Source organism: Crassostrea angulata, chromosome 3, assembly GCF_025612915.1.
Source record: "Crassostrea angulata isolate pt1a10 chromosome 3, ASM2561291v2, whole genome shotgun sequence".
Classification (NCBI taxonomy): domain Eukaryota; kingdom Metazoa; phylum Mollusca; class Bivalvia; order Ostreida; family Ostreidae; genus Magallana; species Magallana angulata.
This window is the reverse complement of record NC_069113.1, coordinates 37981740-38000104: the sequence shown is the minus strand read 5'-3', so window position 1 is coordinate 38000104 and position 18365 is coordinate 37981740. Positions and strand designations below refer to the sequence as shown.

General features: G+C 34.6%; 1 protein-coding gene and 2 pseudogenes across 1 annotated transcript; 1 reads left to right on the top strand and 2 right to left on the bottom strand.

Annotated features, from left to right (window-relative positions):
* Positions 1–824: 824 nt before the first annotated feature.
* On the top strand, positions 825–14759 carry LOC128178473 (uncharacterized; annotated as a pseudogene).
* Positions 2212–5932, bottom strand: LOC128178474 (uncharacterized). Its single transcript, XM_052845663.1, has one exon. The coding sequence runs from the start codon at positions 5485–5487 to the stop codon at positions 4444–4446; it is 1044 nt and encodes a 347-aa protein (XP_052701623.1). The 5' UTR covers positions 5488–5932; the 3' UTR covers positions 2212–4443.
* On the bottom strand, positions 6067–11302 carry LOC128178475 (uncharacterized; annotated as a pseudogene).
* Positions 14760–18365: the final 3606 nt, after the last annotated feature.

Genomic DNA, 18365 nt, shown 5'->3' with positions numbered 1-18365 from the left:
TGTATTTTGATAAATAAATTCAGCCGCAGCAGGTACATGCATAGTTGAGACCACAATTCATGTTGATCCCTGGTGAAAAAGATACATTACACGTTCATATTTATCGCATAACCTGGTACACGTGCGTCGACACACTGTCATGTAAATCAAACCTTTCGTCACGGATGTTACTGGACCATATCACCAGCTCATGCGTCCGCGTGTGTCACATTTCCAACGTTGACGATGGGTCCACGAAGGTTAGTTTGTTGTTGTCCTTCATCCATGGATTATACCGTCATGTATATAACTGACCACACCCACTCAGCTAGTCACTGCTCTCTTTCTCAACACGGTTTATCGTACTTTCACAACACAGGAATTCTTTTCAAACACTCCACACAGGATTTCATCTCAAATAGACATAGGCCACACAGGCCCCAAGACATTCTTTTCATACAGCTTTCGGCATATCGGAGTATCAATAGCATATTTCTTGACCAATTAAATGCGAACTCGCTATTCAAAGAATTTAAAACCCATGTGACCTCACTAGTATAAATAACCACCGCCATGCTTAAATCGCTCATATTTTTCTTGGCGCACACAACGTGCGATAAGGTATTATATCTGTATGGGTTTTTTTTTTTATTAAAATTAGAGTTAAGACGATGTCTAAACTGAGTGTTTTATACATGTTTTATTTTCAAAGTGTTTTATTGTTTCTTAGATGCAGTCTGGTGTTATTGTTTCTCAGACGCAGTCTGGTGTTATTGTTTCTCAGACGTAGTCTGGTGTTTTCACGTAGTACACGTGAGACGAGTTTGTTGTTAGAACTTACATGCATGTCCTTGACAGAAAATTCTGAGGTTTTATCAATCATGGCAGACTCGGGTGATGAGTCTTTTGAGGGTTTTGATAGTGAGAACATTAGAGAGGCAGAGAAAAGACTCGCATGTAAAATGAATAAGATGTCAACTGCAGGTTCTGCGTACACAATGATAAACAGGAGCCTTCAACTTCGCCGTCTTCAGCATGTAAAAAAGGTTGCAAACATAAAAGTTCGAGCAAAAATGCCACGAAAGCAAAGAAAAATGAAAAGGCTGACATTTCTGGTAATGGTATTACCGAAGCCATATTGAAAATATGGACACAGAAAATATTGACAAATTCAAAGAAATGATGGGAATTAATGACATAATTGGGTGTATTTATAATCTACAGAAAGAAAGATTAGATTAGTTGGAACAAGAGAGTGTTGACCTTGATGTCAATAATAATGAGCATGAAGGCTCAAGTGTAAATGATGAAAATGATTTGAATTTTTCATGAATGATAAAGAATTAGTTGAACAAGCTAAAGAAGTAGATAATGACTGGAATATTTAAGAATGGTTTTCATCAGAAAAAAAAAACACAGGATGAATGACCATCTTTAAGTTCTCCTTAAAGATAGTTAAAGGTGTTTAAAGTTAGCTTAAAGACGATCTTTAAGCCACCTTTAATCTATATGTGTTGCTTAAAGGTGGCTTAAAGAAAGCGTAAAGATGACTTAAAGACATCTTAAAGACTACCTTTAAGCCACCTTTAAACCATTAAAGATCTTTTATATTATTAAAAATTAATAATTAATAGATTTTAAATCTTTTAATTCAATTTTGTGATTTATTTACCAACAAAACGTATTTACTATATGATAGAAAAGGTATCAAACGGTTTTTGTTCTAGAAAATAAAATGGAAAAAAAAATCCCCAAGACGAGGATTGAACCCGGGGCCCTTCGTTTACCAGCATAACCTCGCTTCCTCTGCGCCACGGTAACTTTCATACTTTACAACATTTTTATATCCTATATATTATTCAATATTGGATAAATGTATTGAATGTGTATTTTTACTTGAAAAGATTTTGACTTCCATACAGTTTGTAAGAATCAATTATATCTAATTTATAAATTAAATGCATGCATGTATTTAGAATAAAATACGGAACGTGGTCTTCAGTGAAAAAAAATATATTATACCTAAATGGAAAACTTACTAGTAGGCCTACGTAGTTATTAAATTTTAACTGAGTAGATACACGTTCATCTAATTCATAGCTAAATGAAATGCAAGGAAGAGGATGAAATCATTTAGCTATAAAATTATTTATGTTTTCTCATGCTGCACAACCTCACCGCAGCTCCGTTTTTGCTGTGTGATAAATGAACTCAACACTTGTGCATGATGAAATATGTCATTTATTAAAATTGACGAAAGTAAAGAAAAATATAAACAACATAGTAGGGGATCAGACCCAAAACTGTTCACACAAAATGTTAAATAACTTATCAATATGCTGATCCCCTTAAAATACAGAAAAACAATATTTTGTTCAAAATTATATACAATATATACAAAACCAGCAAAAAGATGGCACCTCAAAAATAAAATATGCCACCAAATGTGAATTGCATAATGACAATTGGCAATTCCATTGTGCCATCCAAGGTGAGTTGTGCACTTGTTGATGCTGATGTGAACACATACACAAATCACAGTTTATAGTCAAATGTACCAACAGTTAAACACTGACTTGGCATACTGTTGCCAGCAGTTACACACTGACCTGGCAATAAGTGCATATAATTCATTATACTATAACCCGTACAAATGTAACATGAATGGCAATTCCAAGGTGATAACCCGCAGGCACTCTAATAGACTAACTTAAAAGTTGTACTAACAATATCTAAAGACACAATGCGCAACTAAAAAATAGCAGTTAAACACTGACCTATCATTACAAATTACTACACCTGTAATCATACTATAACTAACAAAATTAATTGAGACACCCTCCTTATTTTACGCACAAGATTCTCTTATGGAAAAAGTAACAAACATAAGGACATTTTTTGGTACAGATCAATAGCAGCAGTTAATCACTGGCCTGCTATAAATAAACTGCAGGGGTAAGAAAGAATGTAGATACAAATAATTACAGTTGAAACGATTGTATTCTAATATATATGTGTAATGCATTGGAGTTCCAGCAGCCTAAATGCTGAATAAAACTCTCAGAATAGCCTAACTGTGCAGCATGTGTTGCTGCCACTATCCGAAAACGCCGAAGTAGAATGCATGAGGCACTTTTCCTTACTGGACTGTTTATTGATTACTTTTTCCACTGCCATATTATCTGACATAAATAAGATTTTTCTATTTGCCATCTCTGAACCCCAAATTTCCAAAACCAAAACAATTGGAAACAATTCTTTTACGGCAATTTGCAAAGGTAGAGTTTGTGTCCACTCATCAGCAAACCATTTTGAACCAAACACAGCAGCAAATCCTAACAAAACCAGAAGCATCTGTAAATAGTCGCGTGGCATCTGAAGATTCCCATTCCTCTGGAAAAAGAACTGATTTTCCATTGAAATTTTGAAGAAAATCTAGCCACATGGCTAAATCAGCTCTTACCTCATTATTAAATTTTTTTTGATAATAAGGTTTTTTCACACCTATAGTCAAGTCAATCAAACGACGTAAAAATGCCCTACCAGGAACTACTACCAAACAAGCAAAATTTAAGACTCCAATTAATGATTGAAGCTCCTGCAAAGTAACTTTTTTACGCCTACTAAACTGATATACAAGAGTCCTACATTTTTCTAATTTGTCTGGTGGCAGCGGACTCATCATATCAATAGAATCAACCTAAAATACTATAAATGGTGATGCATGTTACTGGCCAGAAAGTTTTCTTATCATTAATTGGAATATTAATCCTTCCACATAAATCAAACAAATTCATCAAATGATTTTTACATTTTTCAGACTGAGGAGGTCCAATAAAAAAGAAATCATCCAACATATAAGACATACCCCCTGCTTCTAGCTTGTTTAACATAACCCATTGAAGAGCTGTACCTAACTTCTCAAATATTTGACAAGAGCTACTTGTCCCCAGTGGCAAACAGCGTTCGTAGTAGAACTGACCTTTCCAAGTAAAACCCAAAAAATGATAATCCTTTGGGTTAACGGGGATTATTCTGAAGGCATCCTTTATATCTGTTTTAGCCATAAGTGAACCCATCCCATATTGATGCACCAAACTGAGTATCGTATCAATTGAAACATAATGAACCTGAGAGTATTCCCTAGGTATATTAGAATTAACTGAGTCCTGAGCAGGAAAGGATAAATCATGAATGATTCGAAACTTGTTTTGCTCGGATTTTGGTACAACCCCCAGAGGAGAAGTTTTAAAAAGAGGTAAAGGGGGTCTTGTGAATGGGCCAACTATCCTCTGCTTACTTAAACCCGTATGAATGTAATCTTCAATAATTTCTGGGTGCTCATATGTAGACTTATGATTATGAGGAGGATGAATGGAAGGGGACTTAACACAGCCTCATCTACACCCAAATGTAAAGCCATTCACTAACAATTTTAATTCATCTGCCTCATAACCTAATAGTTCATTGTGAAGTCTTAACGGGTTTACTGGAGTTGGAAGAACCAGCGCCATTCCTGTTTGATGTGATAGATTTGGATGACATGTTTCTACACTGAAATCGGGGGTGGGGTCCACTACAGGCTTGGCAAGTATGGGCGAATCGACAGGGTACTAGGGAGTTACATTTTTGCCCATTGTTATAATTGTAGCACTGTTTTGCCCGAAAGGGCTGCTGTTTACCATTATAAGCTTGGAATTGGGTAGGAGACTTTAAACCCATAGAGGCTGTCTCTCTTATTTTCCTAAATGACTCATCATACATTCTCCAGGGTTGGTCCCCATGAAGCTTGTGAATCTCCCTAATTGTAAACATGTATTTTAACAGATTGCATGCCTCATGGGGAAATTTCTGTAAGTAAATTGTACTGAATACCAGAAAAGCATCTGTCCATTGATGGATTGTAATAGGTGTTTTATGTGAAGCCGCTTGTTGTAGCTCAATTTTCCCCGCTTGTACCACAATTGAAAGGGGTTCATCTCCTGAGGTCGGCAATAAATTTTTAAAGTCAACAAATTCATTGTTCCAAATTTTAAGTTTCAGTTTGGAGGAAACTGATGCTCCTAGAGGCACACAATCTGATAAGTGAATTTGAGGGCTACTAAAGCATGCAAAACTACTACCCGTACTCTGAGATAAATTGCCTGCGGGCTCACCTGTGAACACATTATCCAGTAATGTTCCCAGTGCAGAGGCAGGAATTGTGACAGCAGCCGGTATAGCTTCCCCAACTACTGGTGCAGTATCCTCAACAGAATTCACCATTGGAGGTTGCCCAACCTTTTCACCGATGTTTTGTTTCTCACTAGCAGCTTTTTGTTGGTTTACAATTTCTTTTGCCAGTAGTTCATAACCAAGATTTGATAGCACATTGACAGTGTCAGTCTCCGCCTGTTTTCGGGTTCTTTTTTGCCCTTTTTTCCCATTATGTACTTCAGGTGGTGGTGTTGGTGGTGGTACTCCTCCCGTTGCCACATCATCTCTCCTGGCTCTCTTTATGGGTGGCATAATGGCTAAATATATAATAAGAATAATAAGTATGAATCCTTTCCTTTCACATATATGATTAGCCTAACCCATAAGCATTTTTTCATAATAACTTTTGCATTAACAGACGATTTCAACCATGTACTTGGTATTTTGACCTGATAGTTAAGCGAATACCAACACAGATTTTGATATACATGTACATGTTAACATAAAATTCATAATAATAGGAACATGTCCCACTGACCATATGAGTAACACAGACCCAATGTTCCTTCATCATTATTAGTACATGTAGATTCAAACATTATGTAACTAAATAGTCCCAACATGACTTTAATTACATAACATTATTAACATTAAATTCATAATTGTAAGGAACCTGTCCCACTGACCATATGGGTAACACAGACCCAATGTTCCTTCATCATAATTAGTACATGTAGATTCAAAGATTATGTAACTAAATAGTCCCAACATGACTTTAATTACATAACATTATAAACATTAAATTCATAATTGTAAGGAACATGTCCCACTGACCATATGGGTAACACAGACCCAATATTCCTTCATCATTATTGGTATTATCAGACCAAAAACTGTTCACACAAAATGTTAAATAACTTATCAATATGCTGATCCCCTTAAAATACAGAAAAACAATATTTTGTTCAAAATTATATACAATATATACAAAACCAGCAAAAAGATGGCACCTCAAAAATAAAATATGCCACCAAATGTGAATTGCATAATGACAATTGGCAATTCCATTGTGCCATCCAAGGTGAGTTGTGCACTTGTTGATGCTGATGTGAACACATACACAAATCACAGTTTATAGTCAAATGTACCAACAGTTAAACACTGACTTGGCATACTGTTACCAGCAGTTACACACTGACCTGGCAATAAGTGCATATAATTCATTATACTATAACCCGTACAAATGTAACATGAATGGCAATTCCAAGGTGATAACCCGCAGGCACTCTAATAGACTAACTTAAAAGTTGTACTAACAATATCTAAAGACACAATGCGCAACTAAAAAATAGCAGTTAAACACTGACCTATCATTACAAATTACTACACCTGTAATCATACTATAACTAACAAAATTAATTGAGACACCCTCCTTATTTTACGCACAAGATTCTCTTATGGAAAAAGTAACAAACATAAGGACATTTTTTGGTACAGATCAATAGCAGCAGTTAATCACTGGCCTGCTATAAATAAACTGCAGGGGTAAGAAAGAATGTAGATACAAATAATTACAGTTGAAACGATTGTATTCTAATATATATGTGTAATGCATTGGAGTTCCAGCAGCCTAAATGCTGAATAAAACTCTCAGAATAGCCTAACTGTGCAGCATGTGTTGCTGCCACTATCCGAAAACGCCGAAGTAGAATGCATGAGGCACTTTTCCTTACTGGACTGTTTATTGATTACTTTTTCCACTGCCATATTATCTGACATAAATAAGATTTTTCTATTTGCCATCTCTGAACCCCAAATTTCCAAAACCAAAACAATTGGAAACAATTCTTTTACGGCAATTTGCAAAGGTAGAGTTTGTGTCCACTCATCAGCAAACCATTTTGAACCAAACACAGCAGCAAATCCTAACAAAACCAGAAGCATCTGTAAATAGTCGCGTGGCATCTGAAGATTCCCATTCCTCTGGAAAAAGAACTGATTTTCCATTGAAATTTTGAAGAAAATCTAGCCACATGGCTAAATCAGCTCTTACCTCATTATTAAATTTTTTTTGATAATAAGGTTTTTTCACACCTATAGTCAAGTCAATCAAACGACGTAAAAATGCCCTACCAGGAACTACTACCAAACAAGCAAAATTTAAGACTCCAATTAATGATTGAAGCTCCTGCAAAGTAACTTTTTTACGCCTACTAAACTGATATACAAGAGTCCTTCATTTTTCTAATTTGTCTGGTGGCAGCGGACTCATCATATCAATAGAATCAACCTAAAATACCATAAATGGTGATGCATGTTACTGGCCAGAAAGTTTTCTTATCATTAATTGGAATATTAATCCTTCCACATAAATCAAACAAATTCATCAAATGATTTTTACATTTTTCAGACTGAGGAGGTCCAATAAAAAAGAAATCATCCAACATATAAGACATACCCCCTGCTTCTAGCTTGTTTAACATAACCCATTGAAGAGCTGTACCTAACTTCTCAAATATTTGACAAGAGCTACTTGTCCCCAGTGGCAAACAGCGTTCGTAGTAGAACTGACCTTTCCAAGTAAAACCCAAAAAATGATAATCCTTTGGGTTAACGGGGATTATTCTGAAGGCATCCTTTATATCTGTTTTAGCCATAAGTGAACCCATCCCATATTGATGCACCAAACTGAGTATCGTATCAATTGAAACATAATGAACCTGAGAGTATTCCCTAGGTATATTAGAATTAACTGAGTCCTGAGCAGGAAAGGATAAATCATGAATGATTCGAAACTTGTTTTGCTCGGATTTTGGTACAACCCCCAGAGGAGAAGTTTTAAAAAGAGGTAAAGGGGGTCTTGTGAATGGGCCAACTATCCTCTGCTTACTTAAACCCGTATGAATGTAATCTTCAATAATTTCTGGGTGCTCATATGTAGACTTATGATTATGAGGAGGATGAATGGAAGGGGACTTAACACAGCCTCATCTACACCCAAATGTAAAGCCATTCACTAACAATTTTAATTCATCTGCCTCATAACCTAATAGTTCATTGTGAAGTCTTAACGGGTTTACTGGAGTTGGAAGAACCAGCGCCATTCCTGTTTGATGTGATAGATTTGGATGACATGTTTCTACACTGAAATCGGGGGTGGGGTCCACTACAGGCTTGGCAAGTATGGGCGAATCGACAGGATACTAGGGAGTTACATTTTTGCCCATTGTTATAATTGTAGCACTGTTTTGCCCGAAAGGGCTGCTGTTTACCATTATAAGCTTGGAATTGGGTAGGAGACTTTAAACCCATAGAGGCTACCTTAAGTCGCAACTCTGTTACTACTCTCTCCCACGGCAGGAGGGATGTCTCTCTTATTTTCCTAAATGACTCATCATACATTCTCCAGGGTTGGTCCCCATGAAGCTTGTGAATCTCCCTAATTGTAAACATGTATTTTAACAGATTGCATGCCTCATGGGGAAATTATTGTAAGTAAATTGTACTGAATACCAGAAAAGCATCTGTCCATTGATGGATTGTAATAGGTGTTTTATGTGAAGCCGCTTGTTGTAGCTCAATTTTCCCCGCTTGTACCACAATTGAAAGGGGTTCATCTCCTGAGGTCGGCAATAATTTTTTTAAGTCAACAAATTCATTGTTCCAAATTTTAAGTTTCAGTTTGGAGGAAACTGATGCTCCTAGAGGCACACAATCTGATAAGTGAATTTGAGGGCTACTAAAGCATGCAAAACTACTACCCGTACTCTGAGATAAATTGCCTGCGGGCTCACCTGTGAACACATTATCCAGTAATGTTCCCAGTGCAGAGGCAGGAATTGTGGCAGCCGCAGAGGCAGGAATTGTGACAGCAGCCGGTATAGCTTCCCCAACTACTGGTGCAGTATCCTCAACAGAATTCACCATTGGAGGTTGCCCAACCTTTTCACCGATGTTTTGTTTCTCACTAGCAGCTTTTTGTTGGTTTACAATTTCTTTTGCCAGTAGTTCATAACCAAGATTTGATAGCACATTGACAGTGTCAGTCTCCGCCTGTTTTCGGGTTCTTTTTTGCCCTTTTTTCCCATTATGTACTTCAGTTGGTGGTGTTGGTGGTGGTACTCCTCCCGTTGCCACATCATCTCTCCTGGCTCTCTTTATGGGTGGCATAATGGCTAAATATATAATAAGAATAATAAGTATGAATCCTTTCCTTTCACATATATGATTAGCCTAACCCATAAGCATTTTTTCATAATAACTTTTGCATTAACAGACGATTTCAACCATGTACTTGGTATTTTGACCTGATAGTTAAGCGAATACCAACACAGATTTTGATATACATGTACATGTTAACATAAAATTCATGATAATAGGAACATGTCCCACTGACCATATGAGTAACACAGACCCAATGTTCCTTCATCATTATTAGTACATGTAGATTCAAACATTATGTAACTAAATAGTCCCAACATGACTTTAATTACATAACATTATTAACATTAAATTCATAATTGTAAGGAATCTGTCCCACTGACCATATGGGTAACACAGACCCAATGTTCCTTCATCATTATTAGTACATGTAGATTCAAAGATTATGTAACTAAATAGTCCCAACATGACTTTAATTACATAACATTATAAACATTAAATTCATAATTGTAAGGAACATGTCCCACTGACCATATGGGTAACACAGACCCAATATTCCTTCATCATTATTAGTACATGTATGTAACTAAATAGTCCATCATGACTTTAATTACATAACATTATTAACATTAAATTCATAATTGTAAGGAACATGTCCCACTGACCATATGGGTAACACAGACCCAATGTTCCTTCATCATTATTAGTACATGTATGTAACTAAATAGTCCCAACATGACTTTAATTACATAACATTATAAACATTAAATTCATAATTGTAAGGAACATGTCCCACTGACCATATGGGTAACACAGACCCAATGTTCCTTCATCATTATTAGTACATGTATGTAACTAAATAGTCCATCATGACTTTAATTACATAACATTATTAACATTAAATTCATAATTGTAAGGAACATGTCCCACTGACCATATGGGTAACACAGACCCAATGTTCCTTCATCATTATTAGTACATGTAGATCCAAACATTCATGTAACTAAATAGTCTCAACATGATTTTTAATTACATGTTAACATTAAATTCATAATTGGAAGGAAACATGTCCCACTGGCCATATGGGTAACACAGACCCAATATTCCTTCATCATTCTTTAGTATGCAAACTCACCAAACATAAAATTTATCAGTTCCAGCCAAAACACTTAGTTCAAAATGAAAGGTAAAACTTGAACTGATACTCATCAACATGAAAAAATCACGCATTTAAATTTCAGGGAGTTAAGACATAAACTGCCCCTACACTGTCTTAATTAAAACAAATAAAATGTAAATATATATAAATATGTATATATATTCACATATCATTGAATATCATTATTCTAGAATGGTAGCACATAAGATCTAAAATCATACTGGCCTCAAAACTTTTGAGTGCAGGATCACCGCATTCCTAATGCTGCGGCGAAACTTCCTCATGGGCTGGTCCTCGGCAGGGGTACACAGCAGATGGACACCATCCGGGCCTAAATAATGAAAGTCCTTCCAAAACCCCCGATGTCCCCAGAAATAAATTCCACCAAGGGGCTTAGCAAAACGTTTCAAATGTTCATTAGTCTGAACCACAAAGACGTTAAAATTTTGGCATGATGCAAACTGCATTCGGCGAATTAACTAGCCGTATATCACTAATTTTACTCTACCACCATCTCTTAAATACTGTCCAACAGATATAATATCCCTAGCTAATTTCTCACTGTTTGTACTTTCACAGATATCATTTTCACCAATCTGTAAAAACACCACATCAGAAATTGAGTCAAAATGCAGAATCTCCGCCCTGAAGACACGCTTGCTTAATCTCAAACCGCCTTTCCTCTAAATGATACTTTAAACACTTTAGGGTCTAAATTCAGATTGTCTGTTTCTGTCTGCATACAATAATCTCTTAAAATCTTCTGATGTAAGAATGTCCAATCACGCACGCATTTAAAATCCTCATTGTTTACATATTGTACCCCAACCGGAACCCGCAGAAATAATCATGCGATATCGCATACAACAAAAAACTAGAAACTGCGTTTCAAAAACCTATACTGTATCAAAACATTACTCTTGCTAACACTCTCATAGATGAAGACAGAATGACCCTACTCTCACTGGTCAGATACTGACCGCATCAAACCACGTGACCGTATCGCTTAATTTGATTGGCTATTAAATTAAATTTGGGGAGAATTACACCATGGAATTTTTAGCAATTACATAATAGGTCACTGGGAGGTTTTTAGACTAGGAATTTGGGCTAAAAATAGACATGGACAGTGACCACTGCAGGGAAATTACATAATATGGCCAACGACCTCTACAAGGCCTGGGAAAGAAATGCAACTTATCTAATCAAACATAAACATGAAAAATACAATAAATCAGCAAATAAAATAATAGCATTCAACACATTAATACAATTATTAACATAATTGTTGTTTAAATGCATTTAAAATATTAGGGCATTAGTCCTACGCAATTTCCCGGTTTTCATGATCACGGCGCCGTTCCAGTATTTTTAAATATTTACATGTAATTGTATACATGATTTTTAGACTATCAATTCTATAACAAACAATATTACCAATTACCGTTGACGTATTTACTTCATGTGGCAATTGCAAATGATGTATACTTGTACATACAATTGTATGATGTACCAGGCCGAGTATGTGACATATTTACCCTGATATATATAATAAATTATTTAAATAATTACCCCCATTTATGATCACCGGTACAGTAATTAATTAGCCTCTTGATTTTACTCTTACATAAAAGTATGTTTAATTTGTTGACGTAATATTTTTAAAACCCAGAGTTAGGAAATAATACTTTGAAAATGAGTTACAAATGTAAATAAATTTTTATTCACTAGACTTCTCGTATACACGTACATACTAAGATTTTAACACCTTTAGAAACCCTGACGTACACCTGGGCTCACGACACACCTGTTGTTTATATCTTGTATATTCTGTGTTAGTTTCAGGGGTTTTCTTAAGTTGGACAAACAACTGACTCTAATTAGATATACCCAAACGTGCACCTGGGCACACGACACACCTGTTGTGTATATCTTGTATATTATGTGTTAGTTCCAGAGGTTTTCTTGAGTTGGACAAACAATAGACTCTAATTAGATATACACAAATGAACAAAACTATGTCTAGACAAAGAGACCAGTAATACCCTGCCCGATATAACAAAGGCAGTTGAGAGTCTTTTCATCTTTAACATGTATCTAGCAGATCTAGAATTAGACCTAGAAATAATTTTAAAAAATACATACCTTAAACCGATTATTAAATTAAATCGTGCATTTTTGATTCATTTTCTTTATTTTGTTTAATAACCGGATGAACAGAGAGAGAGAGAGAGAGAGATATTTCACTGATTAATTCATAATAGGAAACAAACATACATGTACTTTAATATAATTTCATGCACAGATTTAGATACAGAGACTGCGCCCACCCCGACAATAATTTTGAAACCAAAAAAAAATTATAAAGAATTTTATAACGGCAATCTGTGTTCATCTGAGCGGTGTTGATGATAGCGATCTGTGTTTAATGAAACGACAATTAAAACCGCTTGGAACACCCCCCCCCCCCTTCCTTGGAAATTATATTATCACTCTGATCACCCCCTCCCATCCGTATAGATGAGCTTTTGCATATAATATATGTTTTCAAAATGAATCTGTTCAGCTTGATCAACTTGACTTAAAGGGAACTTAAAGATGGCGTAAAGACAACTTAAAGGGAGCGTAAATGCCACTGAAGATGCTTAAAGGTGGCTTAAAGATGGCTTTTAGGTGACTTAAAGAAGTTTGGAGATTAAGGACCTATAAGCCAAGCTTAAATGTGACTTAAAGGTGGCTTAAAGATTTTATATCCTTTAAGCCATCTTTAAGGACTTACTTAAAGATTGTTTTTCGCCCTGTGAAAGGAAAAATGTTGATGATTAGCAAACATGGTGAACACTCTCTGTACTAAAGAAGGTGAAACAGAGAAAATAAGTGAAAGTCACCCCCGACCAGCAAACTGTGCATATTTGTTAGCTCCTCGGGTAAATCCAGATATCTGGAATACTATGCCAAAATCTGCTCAAAGTAGAGACTCTGGCTATCAAGCCGTTCAAAAAACTATAGCAACAGGGATTGTTCCTTAGCTTAAATAGCCGAAATGTCAAAGTTAAATGAGAACTTAAAGGAAGTTAGAAATTTGAGAAAACAGGCAGTTATTGTACTCTGTTACTCTGTGTATCAATTGTCCCCAAAAAAGGAGATATCTTTTGAGAAAAGTTTTGCCAAATAAGTTTTCTGACATACGCAATGCCACTCAGCCAGTAACAGAATTTTAGTTTGGCTCTGATATACAAAATAAAATAAAAGGAGTTATCAGATTTTGATAAATACAAGAGGGACAATAGAGGTGCATATAGCAATGCAGGCTACAGGGGGAGAAGGAACTTCTCCTACAACTATTATTCACCCCTGCGAATGTTATTGTCATTCAAATTTTAGACCACGTGGTTTTATTTTACCCTTTCAGTATCGCAGTAAAAATCGTACCTCGTGTATATAGTCTATTTCACAGTACCTAGGCTCTTGTAGTCAAATATAAAATCTAGAGGTTTATTGATTTTAAACTTTATCTTCTTTAATTGGTGAATAAAACAAAGTAATCTAAAAATAAATGTGACTATACAAAAATTAGTTTTTGTCTGCTGTTGCAACAACTTACATGCTTAAAAGAGATTCCTCCTGAGGATTAATTTTCGATCCGCGTCTGACCTAGTAATAACATTAATAGTGAAACAGGCTATAATATTTTATGCAGAGTGTTCCTTGAAAATGGCTCGATAAACTAAGTTTTAATGAAAAACAGACATCCATTATTTTTTTAAAAATATGGTATTGCACACCACAAGCATCAAACATGGCTATGATTTTATTAAGCAACCCAATGTTTATTTTTTCAACCACTCTACACGTGATTGAACACGAACGATAACTCTGTTCTGAATATTATCGTTAATATAAATAACTGCTAGATGGTGAAATAAGACATACATCTTGAAAGCTTTACCCGTTTTAACATAAATCAAAGTAGGATATGATATGAAAAACGACCAGTACTTACGTATTTTGAGAATATTATCCGAACACTTATACTTCCGCTCGAAATTTCCCAGGAACTGAACAAATCTCGGTGAAGTCTCGTGAACTTTCATTCGAGCACCTCTGGATTTATTACGTACTTAGCAACGATAAAGAAAACATTCCGAACACATTCGCAGGGGTGTTATTGTGGCAGAGGAAGAGGATCTAATAGACCTTTTTTTAGGGGGGAAGAACTCGAGAAGCGAGATCAGACAAGAGAGGAAGGCGAGAACAATACTAAATGATACAAACACGGTAATTGTTGGTCAAATTAAATATCTCAATGGGAAAAGATCGTTAATGATCCATGGGTTCTGAAGACAATCCAAGGTTATGAAATTTTGTTTGATGAAAGACCTTACCAATTAAAAAAGCCAACTCAAATTTCTTTTAATGAACAAGAAATTATGGTTGTTAATGATGAAATTAACGAACTGTTAAGAAAAGGTGCAATAAGAGAAATAGATGAAAGTGATGATTTATTTATTTGTAATATATTTGTTGCTCCTTGGAAAAATGGAAAGCTTAGTCCTATAATAAATTTGAGAAGTCTCAATGAATTTGTTTCATTTGAGAAATTTAAGCATTTTACAAAAGGGATATTTTTTCTGTAGTGTTGATATAAAAGATGCTAACTTTAGTGTTCCAATTGCGAAAGAATTTCAAGGATATTTGAGTTTTAAATGGAATGGAAGGATTTATTGTTTTATGGTTTTACCACTTGGATTGTCTTTAGCACCCAGAATTTTTACAAAGATTTTGAAACGAAACCTGTTTATGCTTTTATGTGAGATCTAATGGCATCAGATGATCTTATTATCTAGATGATTCTTTAATTATGAACCATAGTCTTGTCATATATAAAGAATACTCAACTGATTATAGATACTTTACATTCATTAGGTTTTCATGTTAACTTTGAGAAAACAGTAACAAGACCAATTCAAATAATTGACTTTTTGGGGTTGATAATTGACTCAAAGAAATTTAAGGTATTTTTACCAAGAGACATAATTGATAAAATAAAAAATGCTGCTGAAAGTTTATTGCAGGTGGACTGTATTAGTATAAGAGAGGTTGCAGCTTTCATTGGACTCATTGTACATGCATTCAATGCAATTTCAATTAGACCCCTTTATTACAGATCTTTAGAAAGGGACAAAGTTTGGGAACTGAATTAAAATGATGATAAATATGATGGGAATATAAATTTATCAGATCAAAGTAAAGAAGAAATTGTTTGGTGGATAAAGAATATCGAAAAAAAAAATGGTAAACCTATTTGTTTACTGCCCATAGATTTTTGGATAGAATCTGATGCCTCTTGTAATGGAATGGGTGCAATTTTTAAAACAGGTCACTTTAGCAGAAATTGGTCAGAACATGAGAAAAATTTCCATATCAATTACTTGGAATTATTGGCCATACTTTTTGCTTTACAATACTTTATGGATGGGGAAACCAATGTTCATGTAGGCATAAAGTGTGACAATAAAACAGCCATTTCTTATGTTAATAATATGGGTAAAATGGTATCTTTAGCAAAAGATGTTTGGAAATGGTGTGGTACAAGGAATATATGGATAACATGTCAGTATCTTCCTGGGAAATTAAATGAGGTGGCAGATTATTATTCTAGGGAAACTTCTACATCCTGTGAATGGAGTTTAAAATCAGAAATTTTTCATAGAATTATCAAACAGTTTTTTTGTCCAGATGTTGATCTTTTTGCATCGGATGAAAATTATAAAATTCAGAAATATGTGTCTTGGTGTTTTAGTCCCAGTGCATGGAAAATTGATGCATTTACTTTTCGTTGGACAGGATTGATGCCCTATATTTTCCTTCCTTTTCATTTATTAGGAAGAATTTTTAATAAAATTAGGGAATATAGGGTAGAAAAAAAAAGTTGTTGTTTTTACTGTCTGGCGATCCCAAACTTGGTATCAACTTTTACTACCAATGATTGTTTCTATTTCAGTTATACTGCCAAGATATGCAGATCTGATGACAGAAGGAAAAGGAAATCACCCTTTGAACAAGAAAATTACTCTAGCCGCCGCAGTTTTCTCTGGAAAACATTGCAGAATAAAGGATTTTCAAAAAACGTTAAGCTTCTCATATTGTCTTTATGGAGAGGATCAACACAAAAACAATATGACCTTGCATGGCGGAAATTTATTTTTTGGTGTTATAAACGAAACAAAAGTGTATATGAAACATCTGAAAAAGATTTAATGTCTTACTTGTTTTTGTAATTCAAAGATGGAAAGTCTTACTCATGTATTAATACTCACAAAGTAGCTGTTACTCAAGCTTTATCAATATTAGACCACTGAAAGTTGGAATGAAAATTCACCTTAGCTTACTAAATTAAGGGTGTTGTTTACACAGGGTTTGAGTTCTCAAATTCAGATTGTTATAAAGTTCAATGTCATGAGTAAAATTTGTTCTAAACACAAAAAGTATTTATGAAATGAATTATTCTTGACATAACATTCGATATTTCTACACTTTTATGGAATTAGGCTCAAACAAAAATAGACTTTTACGCAAACAGAGGAAATTCGGACTAAAATTTGCAGATTTTGTTTTCACTAAAACATTTTTGGCAGTACTCTGATATTAAAGGTTAAGATTTTAAATTTTAATTTGAGTCTATATAATTTTGCATATTTTCTATTGGTTTTAACTCATATATTCAGTAAAATAATCGTATGGCACGAATTTCAAAAATATTGAAAAATGCTTTAAAACAAGAAAAGACACCTTATCTCAAAATTTTGATCACTGACCACATATAAATTTTATGCCAACAGAATAAGGCCAATATAAATAGTTTAATACTATAAATGGTTTTTTATTATCATCATTCAATTTTTTTAAAAATTGGATCAAAAATGGGTAGGAATTTGAAAACTGATAGAGGAAATTCAGACTGGAATATTTATAAAAATTGTTGCTGAAATGTTAATGCTTTGTATCTATTTAGTGCCACTACCATTCTTAAAGTGTATTTTATTTTTTAAAGTGTTTAATTATTTGTGATATTTTCACTATTAAGAAAATCTCAATCGTAGTGTAAAATTTTATGGGATTTTCCTTGATTTTTCAAAAAATATTCAATGGCCAATAAATCAAAAAGTAGGTCATTGACCTACTTCTTTGAAAGATAAAAATAACACTACAATCAAAGGTCTATAACATACAATAGATGGCTTTTCATTATCATCAGTGGAATTTTTTTTCATTATTAGTAAACGCCATCCTTAATGAAAGGCTTGTTTAATTTAAGACCTAACCTGCCAAGATATACATTTACATGGGATGTGAGTTAAGTTCTTAAATATTTAGAATCTCTTTTCCCTTTGAAATCATTAGACATGAAGCATCTTACCTGGAAGTTATGTACATTTTTTGCTTTATCAACAGCAGCTAGAGCACAAACTATCGTAAGCTTAAATATTAAGAACATGACTTTTAGTTCAGATAGAGTTGTTTTTTTATTTTTCCTCTTTACTTAAGACATCTAGACCAGAAAAGGATTTTTCTATTTCTCTTGAAAGTTTCAAGGATGAAAAATTGTTTGTGTTGTGCGTACTTTACAGGAATATATCAAACGTACAAGTAAAAATCGCAAGTGTGATCAACTTCTCGTCTCGTTTAAGACCTTTAATAAAATTTCCAAAAGTATTGTAGCTAGGTGGATTAAATGCGTGATGGAAAGTGCAGGAATGGACATTAGTACTTTTAAGGCACATTCAATTCGTGGAGCATCCGCTTCTGCAGCTCTGAAAAGTGGTGTCTCTTTATCGAACATTTTGAGCACTGAGAGCTGGTCCTCATC